The sequence below is a fragment of the Hermetia illucens genome, chromosome 4, assembly GCF_905115235.1.
Source record: "Hermetia illucens chromosome 4, iHerIll2.2.curated.20191125, whole genome shotgun sequence".
NCBI lineage: Eukaryota > Metazoa > Arthropoda > Insecta > Diptera > Stratiomyidae > Hermetia > Hermetia illucens.
This window is the reverse complement of record NC_051852.1, coordinates 10,523,346-10,541,912: the sequence shown is the minus strand read 5'-3', so window position 1 is coordinate 10,541,912 and position 18,567 is coordinate 10,523,346. Positions and strand designations below refer to the sequence as shown.

The 18,567-nt window shown below is 44.6% G+C and overlaps 1 protein-coding gene across 5 annotated transcripts in view; it reads left to right on the top strand.

The window, feature by feature from the left end:
* LOC119655392 (interference hedgehog) overlaps positions 1 to 18,567 on the top strand; it is a 261,840-nt gene that overhangs the window by 225,790 nt on the left and 17,483 nt on the right. For 3 of the 5 annotated variants that reach the window (XM_038061265.1, XM_038061264.1, XM_038061267.1), the window contains exons 5-8: positions 13,632 to 13,975; positions 14,155 to 14,435; positions 14,522 to 15,203; positions 15,277 to 15,430. In XM_038061265.1, coding sequence (XP_037917193.1) covers positions 13,670 to 13,975; positions 14,155 to 14,435; positions 14,522 to 15,203; positions 15,277 to 15,430 — 1,423 coding nt within the window. In that variant the 5' untranslated portion in view covers positions 13,632 to 13,669. The remainder of the gene's footprint in view (positions 1 to 13,631; positions 13,976 to 14,154; positions 14,436 to 14,521; positions 15,204 to 15,276; positions 15,431 to 18,567) is intronic. The other 2 variants (XM_038061269.1, XM_038061266.1) reach the window with 1 other exon arrangement.

Genomic DNA, 18,567 nt, shown 5'->3' with positions numbered 1-18,567 from the left:
TCTGGAATTCAACAAAACCATAGGTGAGGACCAGACGAACTACGACTCTACAGTCATAGAACCATCTTCAAAAAAAATTTTACAAGCGCAGAAAGTTATGGCGGCCTTCGTAATACGCAGATCAATGTCAACTTCGTATCTAGGATAATATCAAGATCCTTCATACTAGAAGAAAGTGAGAGCGATTGTCAGTTTAATTACAGGAGATGAAGCTCGGGTATCCTTGTCTTAGCCCTTGTCTAGATTGATTTTAGTTGAATGCTAAAACTATACCCTGCGGCCTCAAAATTACGCATCCAACAAAATCTCCCAGATAATGGTGGGAAACTTCCTTGATATCGATGTCACCACATCGTCCACATACCTTCAACTCATCGCTATCGATTTTGTTTAGAGTTAGTAGTTAGGATATCGGGGAGATGGTGAGGTCCTGGGCGTCTCCTTCCTCGCTGTCCTGGTTAAGTGACTGATTGAATTATCCTGGCTTATAACCTAAATATTATCTATTCCGCTCGACACCTATCCAACCCTACTCTCAATAGAGTATTTTGAATACCTTTAGTACTAACAAAAAACCCAGACGACTACAGTTTCGTCCAGGGCAGAGCCAACTCGTCAGACGCTGCTTCACCTTTGCTCTGGGAGTACCGTGACGAAGTGGTTCGAGGGTATTGTTTGCTCACTTATATGAATTCGCAAAGGTGGTAGAAATGCGAATCATATTCAATTTAAAAAACGCTTAGAAGTTTTGGCCTAATCTGAACCACTTCGGTTATGCTGCTCCCAGAGGTGAGGCAACGTCTGAGGAGTTGCCCCTGCCCTGGAAGAAACCGTAGATTGTGAACTTTAGTTGCTAGTCCAAAAAGAAGGGTTCATAAACTAGAAAAGTGAGGGATCGTTTTTCTCCAATTGGTCAGGTGATGGCTAATCAAGAACCACCTTAATTCCAATGCAAAAATTTAGTACTTACCGTGTTGAATGTCCCTTTTTTATCCAGGAAAGGCAGCTAAGGTAGACACCTAAACACCACCTGCTAATGGTATATTGTTTTCTCAGTTGTACTACTTATCGCGTGAAGAACCCTCTCCGTAAGTGTGCTTTTAAGGTAGGCGTATTGGAAGATTGTGAAAAGCCGATCTTTCCATAATTATCCTTAAATGGATGTCTAGGGCATGCACTAGGGTCTTCAATACAATGGAGGTACAACTGATTGACATAATGTCCTAAGTCGACTCATGGCCATGTCTGATGGGTTATCGGTATAACAACTGGCCGTATGTATCTCCAAGTGTGTGGTGGATGCCAGATCGTAATATATTTTTCTGATCGACATTCATCACCCACGGATCATTTTTGTCCTACTGCTTCTTTATTAGTCTAGGCTAGAATATTTATATGCTGAGGAGTTGTTTAGAGTTTAGAGTTAATTCTTTCTTTCAATGTATAATTTTCAAATTCCTCTTCTAGCTCGCAGTCCTCTTGCACCTTGAGGAGGTGGAAATCTTTAAAAGCCTTACCTCAGGGTTCATGCTCCCTGAGAGTGGAATTTTTACTCACTAAAACCAGCTCTAGCCAAGCTACGACTGAGATTTTCCGAGAAGACCCTGTGGTTCACTCCATCACTTTGGTTGACTTCGCTGAGGAACTGACTGCTCCTCCTATATCTTCAGGCATCCTTTATGTTAGCAAGTCATTTGGCTTTGATCGTAGTCGGTGGCTATGTTCATGCATCTAAACTGAACTTCAGAATCTTGCCAGAAGATTCCGTTCAGGAATCGTCCAATTTTTTAGGAAAGGCTCTTTGGTCAGTATGTTAATAATCCTCACAAATTTACCGTAGATTGTGAACTTTCATTGTTAGCCCATTCATTTTTTTAACTGCAGTCTCAGCTAATACAGGCCTTACATAGCTGCCAATATATATGCTTATAAAAGATATTAAAGACCGCCTTAGTGATCTTCATAAGATTAGACAGATCTTTATTTTACCACGCTGGTAGTGTCTTTTTGTTGTATTTTACTGAGCGTGGGACTCCTAAGGTGACTCTTATTGCCCCTTCTATGATCTTAGCTTTTGGTACTTCGTTTATGGTGCAAATACCACTGTTATGAGATCTGGGAAATTTAGCACTAACAACCTGATCAAACTTCCTCCAGTCGATTCCCAAGAATCACTTTTCTTCCACTTAGATGATGTTCTGGTCGCATCCACCTTCCACCGAGTCCGAACATTTGACACATCTCGACTGAATTTTTCAATGCTTCCTTGATAATAGCCTAATTCTCAACGTCGAGAAGTGCAAATTTCTCCAGCACCAGATGACATTTCTAAGCCCTTCCATCATCCCTGATGGCATACAACCCGGCCCAGACAAAGTGCAGGCGGCCGCGAGCTTTCCGCTGTCAAAGACAATCAAAGACCTTAAAAGGTTCTTAGTTAGAGTAAACTTCTACCGGCGTTTCCTGCCCAAAGCCGCTCACCACCAGGCATTACTTAACTCCTTCCTGTCTGATCCTAAGACCAAACATAGGATGAGCCGTGTTCGTCAATGCCTCAGTTATCCCAGTAGGCGCTGCTCTTCACCAAATGATGAATCAATGCTGGTAACCTTGGGTTTTTTTCGCGAAGCAGTTGAATTCCGCTCAACGGAATTTCAGCGCCTACGACCGTGAATTACTAGCCGCGTACCTGAGGATTAAGTACTTCCATTTTTCCTTCGAAGGCTGACCATTACCTTGTTCACAGACCATAAACCTCTTAACTCCCGACAAAGTGTATCCGCGCCAATTTTGGCACTTAGCTTTCATAAGCCAGTTTACATCGGACATCCGAAATATGTCCGGTAGAGACAACTTAGTCTTTGATACTTTATCCCAGGCCTTCGAGATCAGCATCCCAGCCGCAGTCGATTTTTCGGCAATCGCTGTGGCTCACAAGGATGACGAACTCCAAATATAAGCTCAAAGAGTTCCTCCTTTGACTCATTTGTTCACTGCGGAATCTCCGCCAAAAAAGCATTTCATTTAGGCCATATATTCCAGCCGGTTTTCGTAAGGAGCTGTTTCACTCGCTGTATGACCTTGCGCACCCTGGCATTGAGACAGCGAACCGGCTAGCCTCCAGCAAATATTGCTATCCGTTCATGAACAAGGACATGGATTCTCGGGCCAGACATTGCACATTGCTGAATCGTTTTGCGTCTTTTTTCGATTTATGCATCCTGGAAGCAAACGATGATTTCTGTTCATTTCAATGACATAAGATAAGGATAAATGGCGATTTTTCCCATGGTCAAAGATCATTTTGATAAGGATAGTGATGACAACGAGTATCGGAATACCCTTAAGTCCCTAGATGGCTAGTGTTATGCTGTAGACAGCTACAATATCTCAAAAAACAAGGTTCATCCACTGACGAAATGGACGACATCCAAAATGAGCTATCGGGTACTGGTCAGGGAATGCGAAACTATTCTATCCCCGATAGCTGCCACATAGTCCTTGCACATCGTGTTCCTTGGGTATCAGGTGAATAGGGCTTGCCCGTGGGTTGTTTGAACGTTTACAAATGCCTTACTTGATTACAATTTTGAAGGCTAACTTGTCATGGGCGAATATTCCTGGCGACGATCATTTTTTCGTTCTGCAACTGGTGAACCCTCTGTGATGATGTGATGACACTTTCAGCTCTGGCTACTTGGGCGATTTTATCCGGTTGATGAGTTATTTCAGGAGACGGTGGAATCAATGTCATTTTGCGTTGACGAGGTATCAGTGGCCGCTCCGAGGAGCCCAATTAGCGCTTTGGTGCGCCGTTTTGATGCCACAAACTCCTAAGACGTGACTGTTGTTATAGGAACAGGGAGGCAGAGTCTAGCAGGCTCAGATCTTCAGAGCCAGCCCGTAACATTCACGAAAGAAAGCAGCTCTCCCACTCTGCAGCTAGAAATCTCTCTGAGGTCCCCAAAGAATGGGTTACCCAGTGTCCGTAGTCTGATTCTAGCTAGAGCTGGGCAATTGTAGAGAAAGTGCATGAGGGTTTCCCCTTCCTTCTTTGCAGCTTCGGCAATGCATATTATAGTGTATGCCGAGCCTGACGGCATGGTCCCGTGCCGTAATCTTGAATGCATTTGCACGCGTCTGGCACAGTCTCTCTCGTGATCAGGCTATGTTAGAGGCAGGCCAAATTCTCCTTGACTTGGCACAGCTGGTAAGCCTTCGCCATCAAAGGCTCGCGGCTGCTAGGTAGTGGCAGTAAACTCGGCCCCCGACAGCCGCCAGTGAAACATCGACTGTATTCACCGAAGGGCTGCCAAGAGCAGAGCCTCGCCTGGCCAATCTGTCAGCCCGCTCATTCCCCTCTATATTCCTATGCCCGGGAACCCAGACGGATCAGCGCGTCTCTGCACTGCCCACCAGCCTGGAAGATGTGGTCGCTTGCCTGTCTGTCAGAATGGCTATACTACCCTTGGGGATCGAATTTCGCTCCAGCTTTCGACAGACTTCCAATATCGCCAGTACTTCTGCTTGGAATACACTGGCGAAACCTGGGAGACTATACCACTTGGACACACTGTGTGTATTCGAAAACAACCCATGCACCGACTCCACAGGCCACCTTTGATCCGTTGGTAAAGAATACTAAGTCCATAACCTTGCAACACCTGGTGGGAAAGTCGTTAGCAAAGTTTCATATGAAATTCAGCTTGCGTGTCGCATAGTCCACGGGGAATGCCCAGATTTCCCGAGGTACTTCGTCTAAGATCTTGCTGTGGCGGTAGGACTTCGCTGCCCATCATCCGTCAAAGGGGAGGAGATGCAGGAGTACATTGAGAGGAGTGCAGGGCCCCATTATCACCTACACACGCGGTTCTTTGAATCCTAATAAGCTTCATCCTTTTGTATTTTTTGTTCAAAGCATGCCACCATACAATAGAGTCGTACGTTAGGATCGGACGCACTACAGCGGTGTACATCCAGAGAACCATCCTCGACCGGAGACCCCATTTCTTGGCAAAGGTTCTATTGCAGGCATAGAAGACTATACAGGCCTTCTTAACCGTCAGTTCTATGTTCAATCTCCAATTTAGCTTTAAATCCAGGATTACATCCAGGTACCAATCCAGAACCAATCTTTGTTCATTCACCTCGCTGCTGTCCAATGTCCGTAAAATTTCGTCCATTACTATTATATTAACCAGAGCAGAGAGACGGCGCCACCCTGCGGCGTGCCTCTGTTCACAGCTCTGGTCAAGTGGATGCCTTCCAGATCCGCCGGATTATCCTGGCACTTAGCATGGATATAATCCAATGCGTAACATATCCCTCCAGTCCACTACTGGTCAAGGCTTCTTTGATGGCGTTGGGACTAATGTTGTTAAAAGCTCCCTCTATATCCAAGAAAGCAACTAATGTATACTGCTTATACTGCAGCGACCGCTCAACCGTGCCAATTACCTCGTGGAGGGCGGTTTCTGTGGATTTTTCTTTGAGGTAGGCATGCTGGAACTTAGAGAAAGGCGTTCTCTCCATAATCGTCCTCAAATGAATGTGCAGGACGCGCTCCAGGGTCTTCAGTAAGAAAGAGGTCTAGACTGATTGGTCGAAAGTCCTTCGCAGACTGATGATCGCGCAGGCCCGCTTTCGGTATGAAAACCATTCGTGCGCGTCTCCAGGACTGCGGTACGTATCCTAAAGAGATGCACCTCCGGTAAATCTCAATAAGCGACGGGACAACCCTTTCCTGCTGCTTCTGTAGCATGACTGGCACTATGCCATCTGGGCCTGAAGATTTGTATGCGGAGAAGCTATTTATAACCCAGCCGATCTTATCCTCGGTAATTATCGATTTGATAGTCTCGCACAGCTGGGGTGGCCGCAAACCCTCCAAGCAAGGTTCTAACTCACAGTCCTTCTCACTGGCGGGAAAGTACGTTTGAACCAGCAGCTCCAAGGTTTCGTTAGAAAATTCCGTCCAGAAGCCTTCCGACTTTTTAAGAAAGGATGGGCTCTTGTATTCCTTGGACAGAATCTTACTGAGCCTCGCGGATTCACTGGTGCTTGCGATGTTCTGACAATAGTCCTACCAGGTGTAGCAAATGTTGAAGATTTCTCTGGTCAGCTTCCTGAGCCTGGGAAATCTTCATTTCACAACGGTGGCAGTATCTTTTTGGTGTACTTAGTAGGGCACGAGGCTCTAAAGGCTGTAGCGAGTGCCTTTTACAGAGCCCCGACCTTTGATTCCAGTTCGTCCATCATGCCAATCTTACCAATTTGCTCACTGGAGAGTTTGTTCTTAATTACTTGACTAAATTTTCTCCAGTCGATGCTTCTGGGTCTCTGAAGGGTTTGGAGACCTCTTTGGCGAGATCTATACTGAAAAGTATCCAACTGTGATCCGAGAAGGATCTCTGGTCAGAGACTCTCCAGTCCTCCACCCTAAGAATCCCATTGTCGGTTATTGGGGTGATATCAAGGACATCCTCCCCCCGAGCTGGAGGAATGGAAGGTAGCTATACTCCTCCTGTTACACACCGATAGGTTTGAAGTAATAATAAAATTAAAGAATGACTCAACTCTCTTTGTTGCTATAATGTTCGTCAGATGTTGCAGATCTTCTGGCAGAGCTGATCGGTCGAGAGACTTGTAAGCCGAGGGAATATACACGTTCTCTGTCGCCACCTGCTCCAGCTTGACTACGATTAGGTCACTGGAATTCAGGTCCGGACACAAAAAAGCGTGCAGATTCTTCTTCGCGAGAATACATGCTCTAGGCCTGTCCTGATCGGTTTTGCAGAGCGGAACAGTTTTACTTTTACATTTCTGATTTTCCAGTGCCTCCAGGCACTCTTCGTTTATACGGAATAGAAAAGGTTGGCTATTTGTCTGAGGTTCCTCCTCATTAATAACAACCCAGTCGTCCATGGGAATCCTGGGGGTTTGAAGGCGCAGGAATTGGACGTGCTTGTCCTTATCCTTCGGCAACCAGATGCAAGCGACCGGTCTCCTGGGAATCTCGTCGTAAGGGATGACCTTGAGCTTTACGCTCTCCCAGGCGTCGCTGATCTTAGCGACGCACGAACCTAGAATGTCTCTAGAGGAACCCACGGACCACCTGAGAGGAATCAAAGCAGGGGATGAGTCCAGTGTGTTTGCCTTCGGTGTCCACGAGATGCCCAATGACCATTCCCGACAGCCTGGTCTGAACACTGCTCCACACCTCCGGCGCTTGTTTGTCGCTGGCAGAATTACCATCCGCTAGCGCCACACGTAAGTGGCTCCTGGCCACGTCGCTAAAGAGTTTCGCAGTTCGTGGCCCGTCGGTTGACTGTTGCTGCGCACTATTTTTCGGATGTTACTTAGCGCCTCAGCAACCTTGCTGAGAATATGCAAGGCCTTCTGGTATTGGCTCTTGAGTAGGATACCAGTGGACCTAAGAAGCGCTTTCCGACGAACGACGTGTTTGTCGGTTTTCACTTTCAAAGGTCCCCTGACGTTGAGGGTTTTTGTTTATGAAGAAAGTAAGTAAAATCTGCTCGATTCTGATTCCTAGTTCAGGAAAGATATTAACTGTCTTACCACGCGTTACAAGATTTTTTTTGACATTGCCAAAGAACGCTTTACCTTGCGTCCCCTACCTCGTTCTAGGAAGTGTATAAGGATTTCACCTTCTCTGCTACTTCAACAGTACATATTTTAAGGTAGCCTCTGACCTTCTCAACTTTTGCAAGATTCCGGCTCAATAGCTTTCTGTGCGATTGTCATAGGAGAACCAAATCGATGTCGAGTGGAACGAAATTAAAGAGTACGTTGTGAGCGTCTGTTGATCAAGAACCTAGTACCTTCACTTGTGGTTCTTGAGAATCTGCTTAGCGTGGCCCCATATTATTACCTCCTCATCGCGGGTCACCATACAGCAAAACCATAGTTGAGGGTCGGACGAACTATGACTCTACATCTATAGAACCATTTTTTGTTGAGGATGCTGGGAGTCCCACTTTATGAGGGATCGAACCGAAGTAAGTTGCTTCCCATATGGTACGGTGTTTCATCAAGTGGGTGCAGACTCAGGACAAATTCACTTCGGCCTGGTTTAGGTCTGCACTTACGACGGATTTCGTGCGATTATATATAAATGGAGCGATTACAATCTGTTGCTGCTTTCGCTAACGCAGCTCCCAGGGCAGAGGTGAGGCAGCGTCTGATGAGTTGCCTCTGCGCTGGATGAAACCGTGAGTCAGTTTTCACATAGGACTTTTTGCAACCGTAGAAAATTATTATGTCTTTCTGGATTCACAAATCTATGTTAACTTCGTCTGGAATCCCATCAAGATAATTTACATTAGAAAAAAGTGAAAATGATTGTCCGTTCAGTTGAGGGAGGTGGAGCTTGGGTGCCGTGCCCAACAAAACATCGCTGATAATGGTGGGCTATTTGCCTGATATCTATATTAGCACACCGTCGGCATATGCTATCACCTTCAGGCCACCACTATGGATTTTCATCAGGATTTTATCAATGATTAGTGGCTACGGGTTGGGAAGATGTCGACACTCTTGGGCGTCCACTGCTCGCTGCCTTGGTGAAGTCGCTGCCGCTCAGATTACCTTAGTTCTTAGAAGAAATATCATCCATTCCATAATCTGATTAGAGTATCTTAGATAAATCTAGCATTAACATTATTGTGTGTTGTTTGTTGTATATTGTTCGTTCAATCGTACTTATTACCTCGGGAAGAGCAGTCTCTGTAGGTTTATCTTTGAAGTAGGCGTATTGAAAATTGGGAAAAGCGACCTTTTCATAATCATCCTTAAATGAATGTCTAGGATACGCTCTAGGGCTTTCAATAAAATTGAGGTAAAACTGATTGGCCTAAAGTCCTTCGCGAGCTCATGGTCACGTTTGAGGGTCTTTGGTATGAAAACTGGCCTTATGCATTCACAGGTGGGCGGTAGATCGAAATACGGTTTTGATAAACCTTCATCAGCCACGGAACAACCCTATCCTGCTGTTTCTGTATTGGGTGTTACGCTGTCTTAGTCAGGGGAGTTATATGCTGAGAAGTTGTTTATAGTCCAGCTGATTCTTTTCTTCATGATTAATGATGAAGTGACGGGAACTGCATTATCTTTGCACTCCTTTTTTAGCTCGTAGTCTTCTTCGCTTGTGAGAAAATGTATCTGCACTATTAGCTTCAACGATCGTTCTATATTCAAAGAAAGGATGTTTGGTTAGAATGCACTGATGCATTCAATAGTTTGACAATAGTCCTACGCAAGAGGGAGAAAGAGAGAGAACTTAAGGCAGTACTTATGTAGGGAGGATTTTCTTTTTCTCCTAGTATTGGGTCGATTCTTCTTTCCCATGAATCTAATTTTGCTTTTTTGGTCATATTTCAATGCCGAAGTGAAAAAACATTGATCCACTTTTCCATGGAAATCCTAATTTTGGATTTTGGATGAGTTGTCCTTCAAAATGCTACCGAACATGAATTTGCTGAATCCTTTTGGTTCGATCTGTTCCGTATCTTAACCTCTTGCCCTGGATGTCGTCCAGGATACTAAAATGGTCCAGCGAATTGACTTAGATAATATGTTGAACGAAATCTCAGTTCAGACTATGCTGAAAACAGTAGCCAGACACCAGTCTTTCTCTGAAAATGCCGATGACAATGTTGTTTATTCGATCATGGATGCTAAACGACTCTTACTGAGCGTAACCCAGAAAATCCACGTTCAAACCTCGGGAGCAGTATCTATGTTGCTGGTTATACTTACAGTTCAGTCAGCCCAGACATAAGACAGTAAGAGCGATTTGACTCAAGACTGTAGCCTGCGAAAAGGCTGTCATCTGATAGGAAAATTAAAGAGTTATCATTATCCTGCCCTTAATAGCACATGTATGCTTACTCTTGCCCCCAGTTACATTGCCTACCTCATCAGTGATAGCATGGATATATTAGCTGAAAGGTAAGATTCCCGACGACGTTATGCCAAAACCAAGAAGACTATAGAAGGTGAAACTAGTCAAAAAAAAAGCAGAACAAAAAATTTATAAAGTCTCACAAGATTTTAGGACTTGTCTAGGCAGTTTCACCTCCTGTATATAGTCTTCTTGGTCAAAGGATATGCACTTCATGAATCATCTATGAGTCTCCCCTTTCGGTCGTCCTTTTGACGACTCAGGTTTTGCAAGAGCGCTCCGGTAATGAATTTTCCATGATGATGTTCCTGAGGACGTTGTAGTTTTTACCATTTCCTAAAAGTGATCCCCTCCCCTTTCGAACAAGGCCCCCGGGTAGAAATCAACGATTTTACAGCTTTCGACATTTTAACGCTAAGGAGGAACAAAGAGCAATGATCCATCTTTGGTCAAAAGGGTTGAAAGAAACTGAAGGAAATCATAAATCATCAGGACAATATGAGGAGGCCGGATTTTTTGGCATATATGAACAGGGGGCGACAAGACATTCGCTAACTCTACTAGGGCTCAGAAAATGAAGAAAATTCAACAGATGATTTTGGTAGATGGCTCAGTTACTAACGTCTTTTTTTAAATTTAGTAGTGGCTCGGGCTCCACACACTATAAATTCGGTCTGCAAAAGGTCTCTGCCTAACGGATACCAAGCCAATTTATAGATGATCTGAACTTCAATCTGTTGACACTCACTCGTCTGTTTCGATAGAAAAAACCAGTCGTCTTTAATCAGGATATCTATGCAATCTCACCATGGAATCGTTCCTTCCTCCCCCCTTAACGACAGGTCTGGATATCGCCCATATTTTTTTTAAATTTCCTATTTGAACTGCTTATTTTCTAGCCGTAGTACTCTGTCAGTGAATCCAATGATATTAGGGTTCGGACCATATTTCGTGACCCAGAGCAAGAGAGGTACGATTATTTCGCACTTTCTGGGGGACATATCTCGCGTTTCCAACATAGGATACCATGTTGGAAACGCGAAGGATCGTAGGAAAAAATTCCAGGCCTGGGGTTAAACTTAAGCAGGCCCGCTGAAATTCTACAATTAATCTGATTTTTTTAAAGCCTGTCTATCTTGAGCTTCTGCCAAAAAATTCGATTCCGAGAAAGGAGGGATTGGTTAATTACCAAACTTGAGGTAGCAGCTGCACTGATTGGCAGATTTTGTATTTTTCATGTTGTGCTCTGCCCTGGCTTTTTGGGATCCTCCTCGCCTCCTTTCGGAAGAATCCCTCTATTTTGGGTTTTTGATAATCTTTGTGCTCGGATGATCATTCTCCTGCAATATTTCAGTTTTTTGGTCTTTTATATTCACAATTATTCCATTCCTCGAATATTATTAATATAACGGGATAAGGATCTCTGCAATCTGCAATCTTTTCTCTAAAGAAACGAAAAAGTTGAGTGACGGTTTTGTCCAGGCAGAGGCAACTCATCAGATGCTGACTCACCTCTGCCCTGGGAACTGCGTGACCGAAAGTAACGACAGATGATAATCGCTCCACTTAAATATAGTCGCAAATGGTTACGCTGCTCCCAAGGCGGAGGTGAGGCAGTGTCTGATGAGATGCCTCTGCTCTGGATGAAACCGTCGGCAAACTTTTTCGTTTCTTTTTTGCAAACTTGGGTGTTTAACCAAAAAAAGGGGAGTCCGTGGACTTCAAAAGAGGAAGTAAGTTACTTCCCAAGTGGTCCGGTTCCTTGTGCTTTTCGAAAAGGAATTTTGTGGCCAAAAATGTTGTTTTGGTTTTAATGGTCCACTTTTTCGTTATATTAAAAGACCTCATCTACTTTTTGCGTGTATTGCATCAGTTTTTCAAAAAAATTAGAAACGATTTAACTCGGGGGGATGTTTTCCGAAGCATTGGTGCAATTTGTCCAACTTTCCTCAAAGGTCGTCTGCAGGTGTAACCGAACTGTAATGTACGGCACTTTGCTAACTATAATGCACGATAAAAAGGTTTCGTTTTCAACTCACTCTCGAGCGGTCACGGCGAGAAGAAGAAATCATACCGCACTGTCTTCGTACCAGGCCGGCGGTAGTTCAGCACATGGGTGGAGACGTTCACACTCCCGGCGATGCAGTGGGTGGTTCATGTCTACGCTATGTCGCCATATCACTCTGCCCCCAGATTAAACCACGCGGATTTTGCGGAGTAACTCCAATGACGTTACCGGACGAACCTGATGCTTTGGGAACGCTATTTTGGAGCGTAACCCGGTGCAAAAATTTTGCGAAAAATTTCAGGCTAGGCAAGGAGACCAATTTGGGTCCACACCAGACGTCGAGCTTGAAAGAGTGCTCAAGGATTTTAAAGGAGCCCTCATATGGTGCATCCACTCTGATCACAACCCGCGAGCATGTCGGTTGAGTCGGCCGCAGTTTCGAAGCCGCGTCCTTGAGCAAACGCAGCAAGCTGATGTAGCTTAATCCTGCCCTGATATCCAGTACAGGGTCGCAGATTCTCTCCGTAGACCATCTCCACGGGACTGGCCGTGAATTCCTCTCGGTGGGATGCATGAAGGCCGAGGATGACGAAACACAAGGATTGCGACCACGACGGGTCGTCGCGAGCCATTAAGGTGGCTCATCCAGAGCAGATTCAAATTGCATTCCCTGGTTCGTGATGATTACTGCTGGTACACCAAAGCGTAACTGTATCTGTAATATACGGCACTTGACTAACTATAATGCATGACAAAAAGGTGGAGAAGGTAACGTACCGCACCGGCCTCGCGCCTGGCTGCCAGATGTGTCGGTGGTAGTACAGTGCATCTGTGGAGGCATTCACATTGCCGGCGATGCAGTGGTTGGTTCACGTCTCCGCTGTGCCGCCACACAGACATCAATTAGATACGGGTTCAGAATTCGCTCAAGCAACAAAAATAGATAACTCCATTGGGATCAGCCTACGTACAGACCAAGCGGTTTTGCCGGCCATAATTTCCAATCAATTGTGTTTTTGGTTAGATTAGAAAGGTGTAAATAACATCTGGCTACTACGTATGGCCACGCTGCTCCGAAGGTAAAACTAAAACAACCTCTGACGAATTACCTCTGGACTGGACAAATTCCTTCCAAAATTGTTTGAATACTCGCAATTTTAGTTTTTTTTGGTCTGGTTCGATCGTGGTATTTTCCGAGTTCATTTTACTGTCAAAAGGTTTTTCATCTTTCGAATTTGGTTCATCTCCTTGTTTAGCCTAGATATTTTCCAAAGGATCCCAAGAATTTTAATTTTTTACCATTTTTATGAGCCCAGGGTTCCACCAGTATTATACAAAACATCCCCAATATCGAGGTATATGATTTCTATTCACCCCTTGGTTGGGTGGGAGGGGCAGTGTGGTCCACTGCATGGATAGCCAGCAATGGAATTGTCGCCCCTACTTAATGTGTGACCTATCCACTGCCTTTTCCGTCTACCTATCACATCGCCCACGGGTAACGGGCCTGTGCGCTGACACAACTCATCGGAATTTATTAGCCAACCCAATATAATAAGAAAGAATATTTCACACCTGATTTCCCGTTCTCTTTAATTTATATTTTTTTGGAGGTCTTCAAAAGTAGCCTTTTCGTAAATACATAGACTCTATGCCTTATCGATAGTTCATTACTAACATTCTTGTCTTTTTTCTTTACAGGACTTCCTCAGCACGACATCACCAATAAAACAAACAAAATGCCTTCGATACAGCGAAATTACTGCAATCAATATGACAAACCTAAAAGACTGATAAATATAGTTCTACTAGCATTAGTATCTGCACAATTGCAATGGGGATCACTCAGGGCGCTGATACCGGCCGTGGAAGGATCTCCTTTTGGCATTCATATGGTCCGTTCTCCAGAATCGATAGTGGCCCCACAGGGGGATGAAGTCGTGTTCGAATGCCAGTTGAACTTAGAACCAGATTATTTGAAATGGCGTTTCAGGCCATTCAATTCCGAGCCGAATATCGATAAATATATTGATATAAACTCGAATGTGAGTATGAACTTCTTTGGATTGAATTTTGGGTAAAAAAGGATTCGTTAGGGCACTAAGGAATCATTAGAGGGTGTAGCACGTTAGAACGGTATAAGTGAATTTTTTTTTGAGCAAAGATAACTTTTGCAGGCTTTGGTTAACCTATTTTAATTAGATCATGAAAATTTCATTCACAGGACATTTATAACATTACAAACGATGACAAGAAGAGCTCTAAGCTCCGAGTCTACGTCCGCGATGATACCATTGGTGAGTACCAATGTGTGTCATGGTTTGGTTCTGCGGCTCTCACATCAGTAACTGCTAGACTGACTCTAGCTACCATAAGTCTGGAGAATGAGGATGAAAGACCACCTGCAGATCAAGTTATTCGATGGCATGTCTCACCACAGAATAGTGTCTTAATTAAATGCGGAAATGTTACATCTATTCCGCCACCAAGTTGGTCGTTCTATAAGTAAGTAGCTTCGTTGAATTCCCTATTTGATTGTAGTACTGTAAGTGAATATTTCGTCTTCTAATTGCTAATGCTTTCCTCTTCAGAAACAACATCCCTGTGTCCGATACCGTGCCACAGCTTCCATCTGGTGCCCTTATTCTCAAATCCGTATCCCCATCGGATTCTGGGCAATACTCATGTCGCGCAACAAATGCAATAGCCGCCATGGATCGGAACATCCCCGTAAAAATCGAACTATCCGTAAAGAACTTGCCACGTTCAGCTCCCCAATTTCTAGTTGAACCTCCACGAAAGATTTCGGTGCGACCAGAACAAACAGTTGTCCTGGAATGCGGTGGTATAGGCAATCCTCCACCAACAGCAGTGTGGAGCCGTCCCGATATGGACATCCCACACAGTCGAGCAACGAAGCTTCCTTATGGCTTGCAAATTATTAATGTTTCAAACCAGGATCAAGGGAATTATGTTTGTCGTCTGGACAACGGAATAGCTCCAGTTTTGGTCCGAACTGTGCGCCTTGAAGTCTTGGAGCCACCAGTGATAGTGAAAGGACCTGCTTCAACATCAACAAATGAAAGCAACTCTTTGACGCTAGAATGTGTTGCGAAAGGATCCCCAAAACCTGATATATATTGGATGATAAACGGAGCGGATACACGATGGGATTCAGCCGCGAAGCATGAAAATGGGAAGTTATCAATCAAGTCAGTTGAAAAGCGACACGCTGGAATCGTACAATGTTTCGCAAGGAACAGTGTTGGTGAGGTTAGTATTCATTTTGAACTAAACCAATCTTGGCATAAGGAAATTGAATCCTCATTTTTCTTTCACTTCACAGGCAAACAGTGGGAATATCCTGGAAGTAATACCAAAACAAATTCCAGGAGAAGTTGGTAAAAAGCCGTTAGGACCTTTCCCAACGAAACCGCCTTATGAATCAGGAAAAACAAGTAAAGGGCGTAAGAAGCATAAAATGCGTAAGTACGCTAACAGTAAGTAACCTTTCCTTTCTAAGACTGTGAGTGTTGTGTGCGTCCTTGTTTTACATCGTCTGGCATGCATTTTTACATCTTCAGTCTCAGTTTGAAAGATAACAACGTGTTGGGTGAGTGCAGACGTAGACAGTATGCTTTAAAAGTGGTCCTCTCGCAATTGGTCTAGGCTCCTTCTGATCATGCGACGTTGGAAGGAATTGAGTGGTTTGAGTCACTACAATGTTAAGTGGGGTTGTCACCATCCTATGGACCATGACTTTGTGCGCTGCCACTTTCTAGTGGAAATCTTGAATCGAGGTGTGTGGAATAGTCCGGTAGGTAAAGGAAAGGATGTGCTCGGGACCTTTTAGCACTTCAGTCCCTCTTATGCCATTCACAAAATTTTGCGTATCCTTAATCCAATGCGTGGGAACCACCCCAAAACCTGAAATACAAATTTAACGCGCGTAGAGCCGAATAACTCGAGACCGAACACCGCGTTGAGTGATCCATGACGAATCGCATCCCCAATATTTGTCCTGTTGATAAAATTGATGAATGTCACGAGAGAGATTGAAGTATCAAAGGGACCGTCTTCCCTCTCCGATGATCCTGGGCCGGTTAATTTCACCATTTTCTTTTGGTTTTGAAGCTTAGTCACCGTTTTTGAAGGTCACTTGAAAACCCCTGAACTCCTTTAGTCATCCAAAATTTGAAAAGTGTTTTTGCCTTTGAGAAGTCATTTTCTAGATTTTGAATGAATACTTGACATAGGGGTGGCCATTGCACAATATTCATCAGGACGCAGTGTAGTCTCCTTTGATATTATTATCATTATGGCAGGAGTGGCATCCTTAGCATCTCAAAACTTCGGGGCCTAGGCTTTCGTTGCAGAAAATTATGCTCATATCTTTGAAAAATGTTGGTGCTGCTGCTATATTACTGTCTGGAATCGAGCCCTGCGTCACATCAACGATAATCAGATGTGCTTCAACACTACAGGTCTTCCCGAAAACTTTGCACTCCTACTCAATCATTTTGCATCACGTATTCCTTGAGCGGCCCATTCCTCGACGACGTTGGAATAGTCCATTGCATTTATTGGCAAGTGGCCATGTCCACATGTACTTCGCTTGTGCATCCACGAAGTTCTTCATTCGAGATTGTTTTGGGTGCGGCGATGACAGGTATTAACGAAGTTTGGAGCATTCGAGTGCTACTTTCATAGCAGCACGGAGACAACATTGGCATGGAGTAACCTCAACTTGACATTGGGGTCACCAGCAAGGTAGGCTGCCAGGTTGAGGACTTTGTTTTTGCTGGTGTTCATCCTCGGCCCGACTCCGTTGGTTTCTGGGGGTTGGATATGAAAGCATGTTCATGTCATTAGCGTACTCAAAGTGTTTGAGGAAAGACGAAAGGACGAATTTGTCCGAAATTTTAGCGTGTTGCACCACTTAATATTTTGCGCTCTCATATATCACTCTGGTAATGGTCAGCGCTTCAGGGATAATCTACGATATTTAACGGGTCGCTCTCGATATGGAGAGTGGCGTCCCCGAGGTGTCCAACCACGTAGTTTTGATCACCTAGCAATATACCTGCGCCCTAGGTAGTGTTGAGAAAGTATCTAGGTGAAAACCGATTCGGGAGTGGCCGATACACACTGAAAGTCCACGGAGCCGTCAATAAATCTATGGAGATGTCGATGGGACGATGTGAGCCTAGCTCTGTCAAGGCATTGGTTGTGACGCCGGTCCTTTCGGGACCCTGGTTGAGTAGTGCACTCTGAACTGGTGTTAGTAGACCGTGGGTTCTCGAGTGAGCGCTGAGCAGTTCGTGAATTCTGAGATCAACTAAGACTGCAAGGAACTAGGATAGGAGCTTTATCCCCAAGGATTCATTCGTGTCTTACTATTACGGCGCGCTCCCTTGCACATTTTGCACTAGTATCATTTCCATGGAGTTTAAAAATAATAAAATTGAGGAAATAATGGGGAAGGAAGCGGAGTTGGTGGTGTTTGGGCACAGTACGAAAATGCGTCGTTCACCACAGCGCCTAGCGAAGGAGATGACATACGCCCAAATAAATAGGAAGTCTCGCAAAGTGATGTGACTGCCGGTATGGGGCGAAGATTCCAGCATCCTGCAGTGTTCCTGTTCTGGAAAGAAGCCGAACGTACATTGCTGAAACTGGAGAGATGGATTTGGTTATATATCGAGTGGGAATGCAGTCAATTATCCTTGCTAAAATCGAAGAGAAAAATACTTATCAGAAAATGTGCGACAATTGTGAAGTGCATGCTATCTGCAACCTTCCTCCAGAAAAACGACAGCAAAAACGTGAATGAGGGGGTGATGGAACTGGAAGAACTTCTGGACCGCATTTAGTTCTATAGACGGTCATGTACAGTAACTGAAGCTGCACGAAAAACAGAAACAACCATACTTTCCACTGAGAACATCGTAAGCGCCAAACGGATCGCAGATATTCTGTAGCAGAGCGAACTAGGGAGAAAGCGCAACTTGACTTTCGGCTCTGCTCATCAAACCGACGACAAGACATTTGCGAAAGTCCTCAGCGAGATCCGCTGAAATATCAAGCCCGAAGGCTGGGGTTAACATGCGGAAATCAAACGGTGGCAGGGTTCTCGTTGAATTCGGTTCGAAATCAACAAACAATAGTATGTTCTGCGAGGCGTCAAGGGGCTACTGCGAGAGAAGGCTTTGGTTTCTAGTCTAGAGCCTACGTGCTCTCTGCAAATCCGAGATCTTGATTGTCTCAAGGAAAGGTTTTAAAAAGTGCAAAAGGCCATTAAGTGTGATTGTCCAATGTACGGTAGGTACCACCTCTGCGAATTCTCGAAGCTAAAAAGTCGTTGTGGTGGAAGTTGTTGAGCAAAACGCAAGGAAACTTCTTAACAGTGGGAAAATCAGGATAGGCTTGAGACGGTGTCCAGTCTTCAGGGTAGAACTCAAAAGGGTAAGAAACGACTAACATGACTCGGATCCTACACGTTAACATGCACCGGGGTGCAATCACTCACGAGTTGCTAGCGGAGTTCGCTCCGAAGCTAAAAACTGTACCAGTAAGGTACCAGGACCCAGTTTTATGAGACTTCGATTATTGAGTATTGTTGCCATCTGGGTTTGGC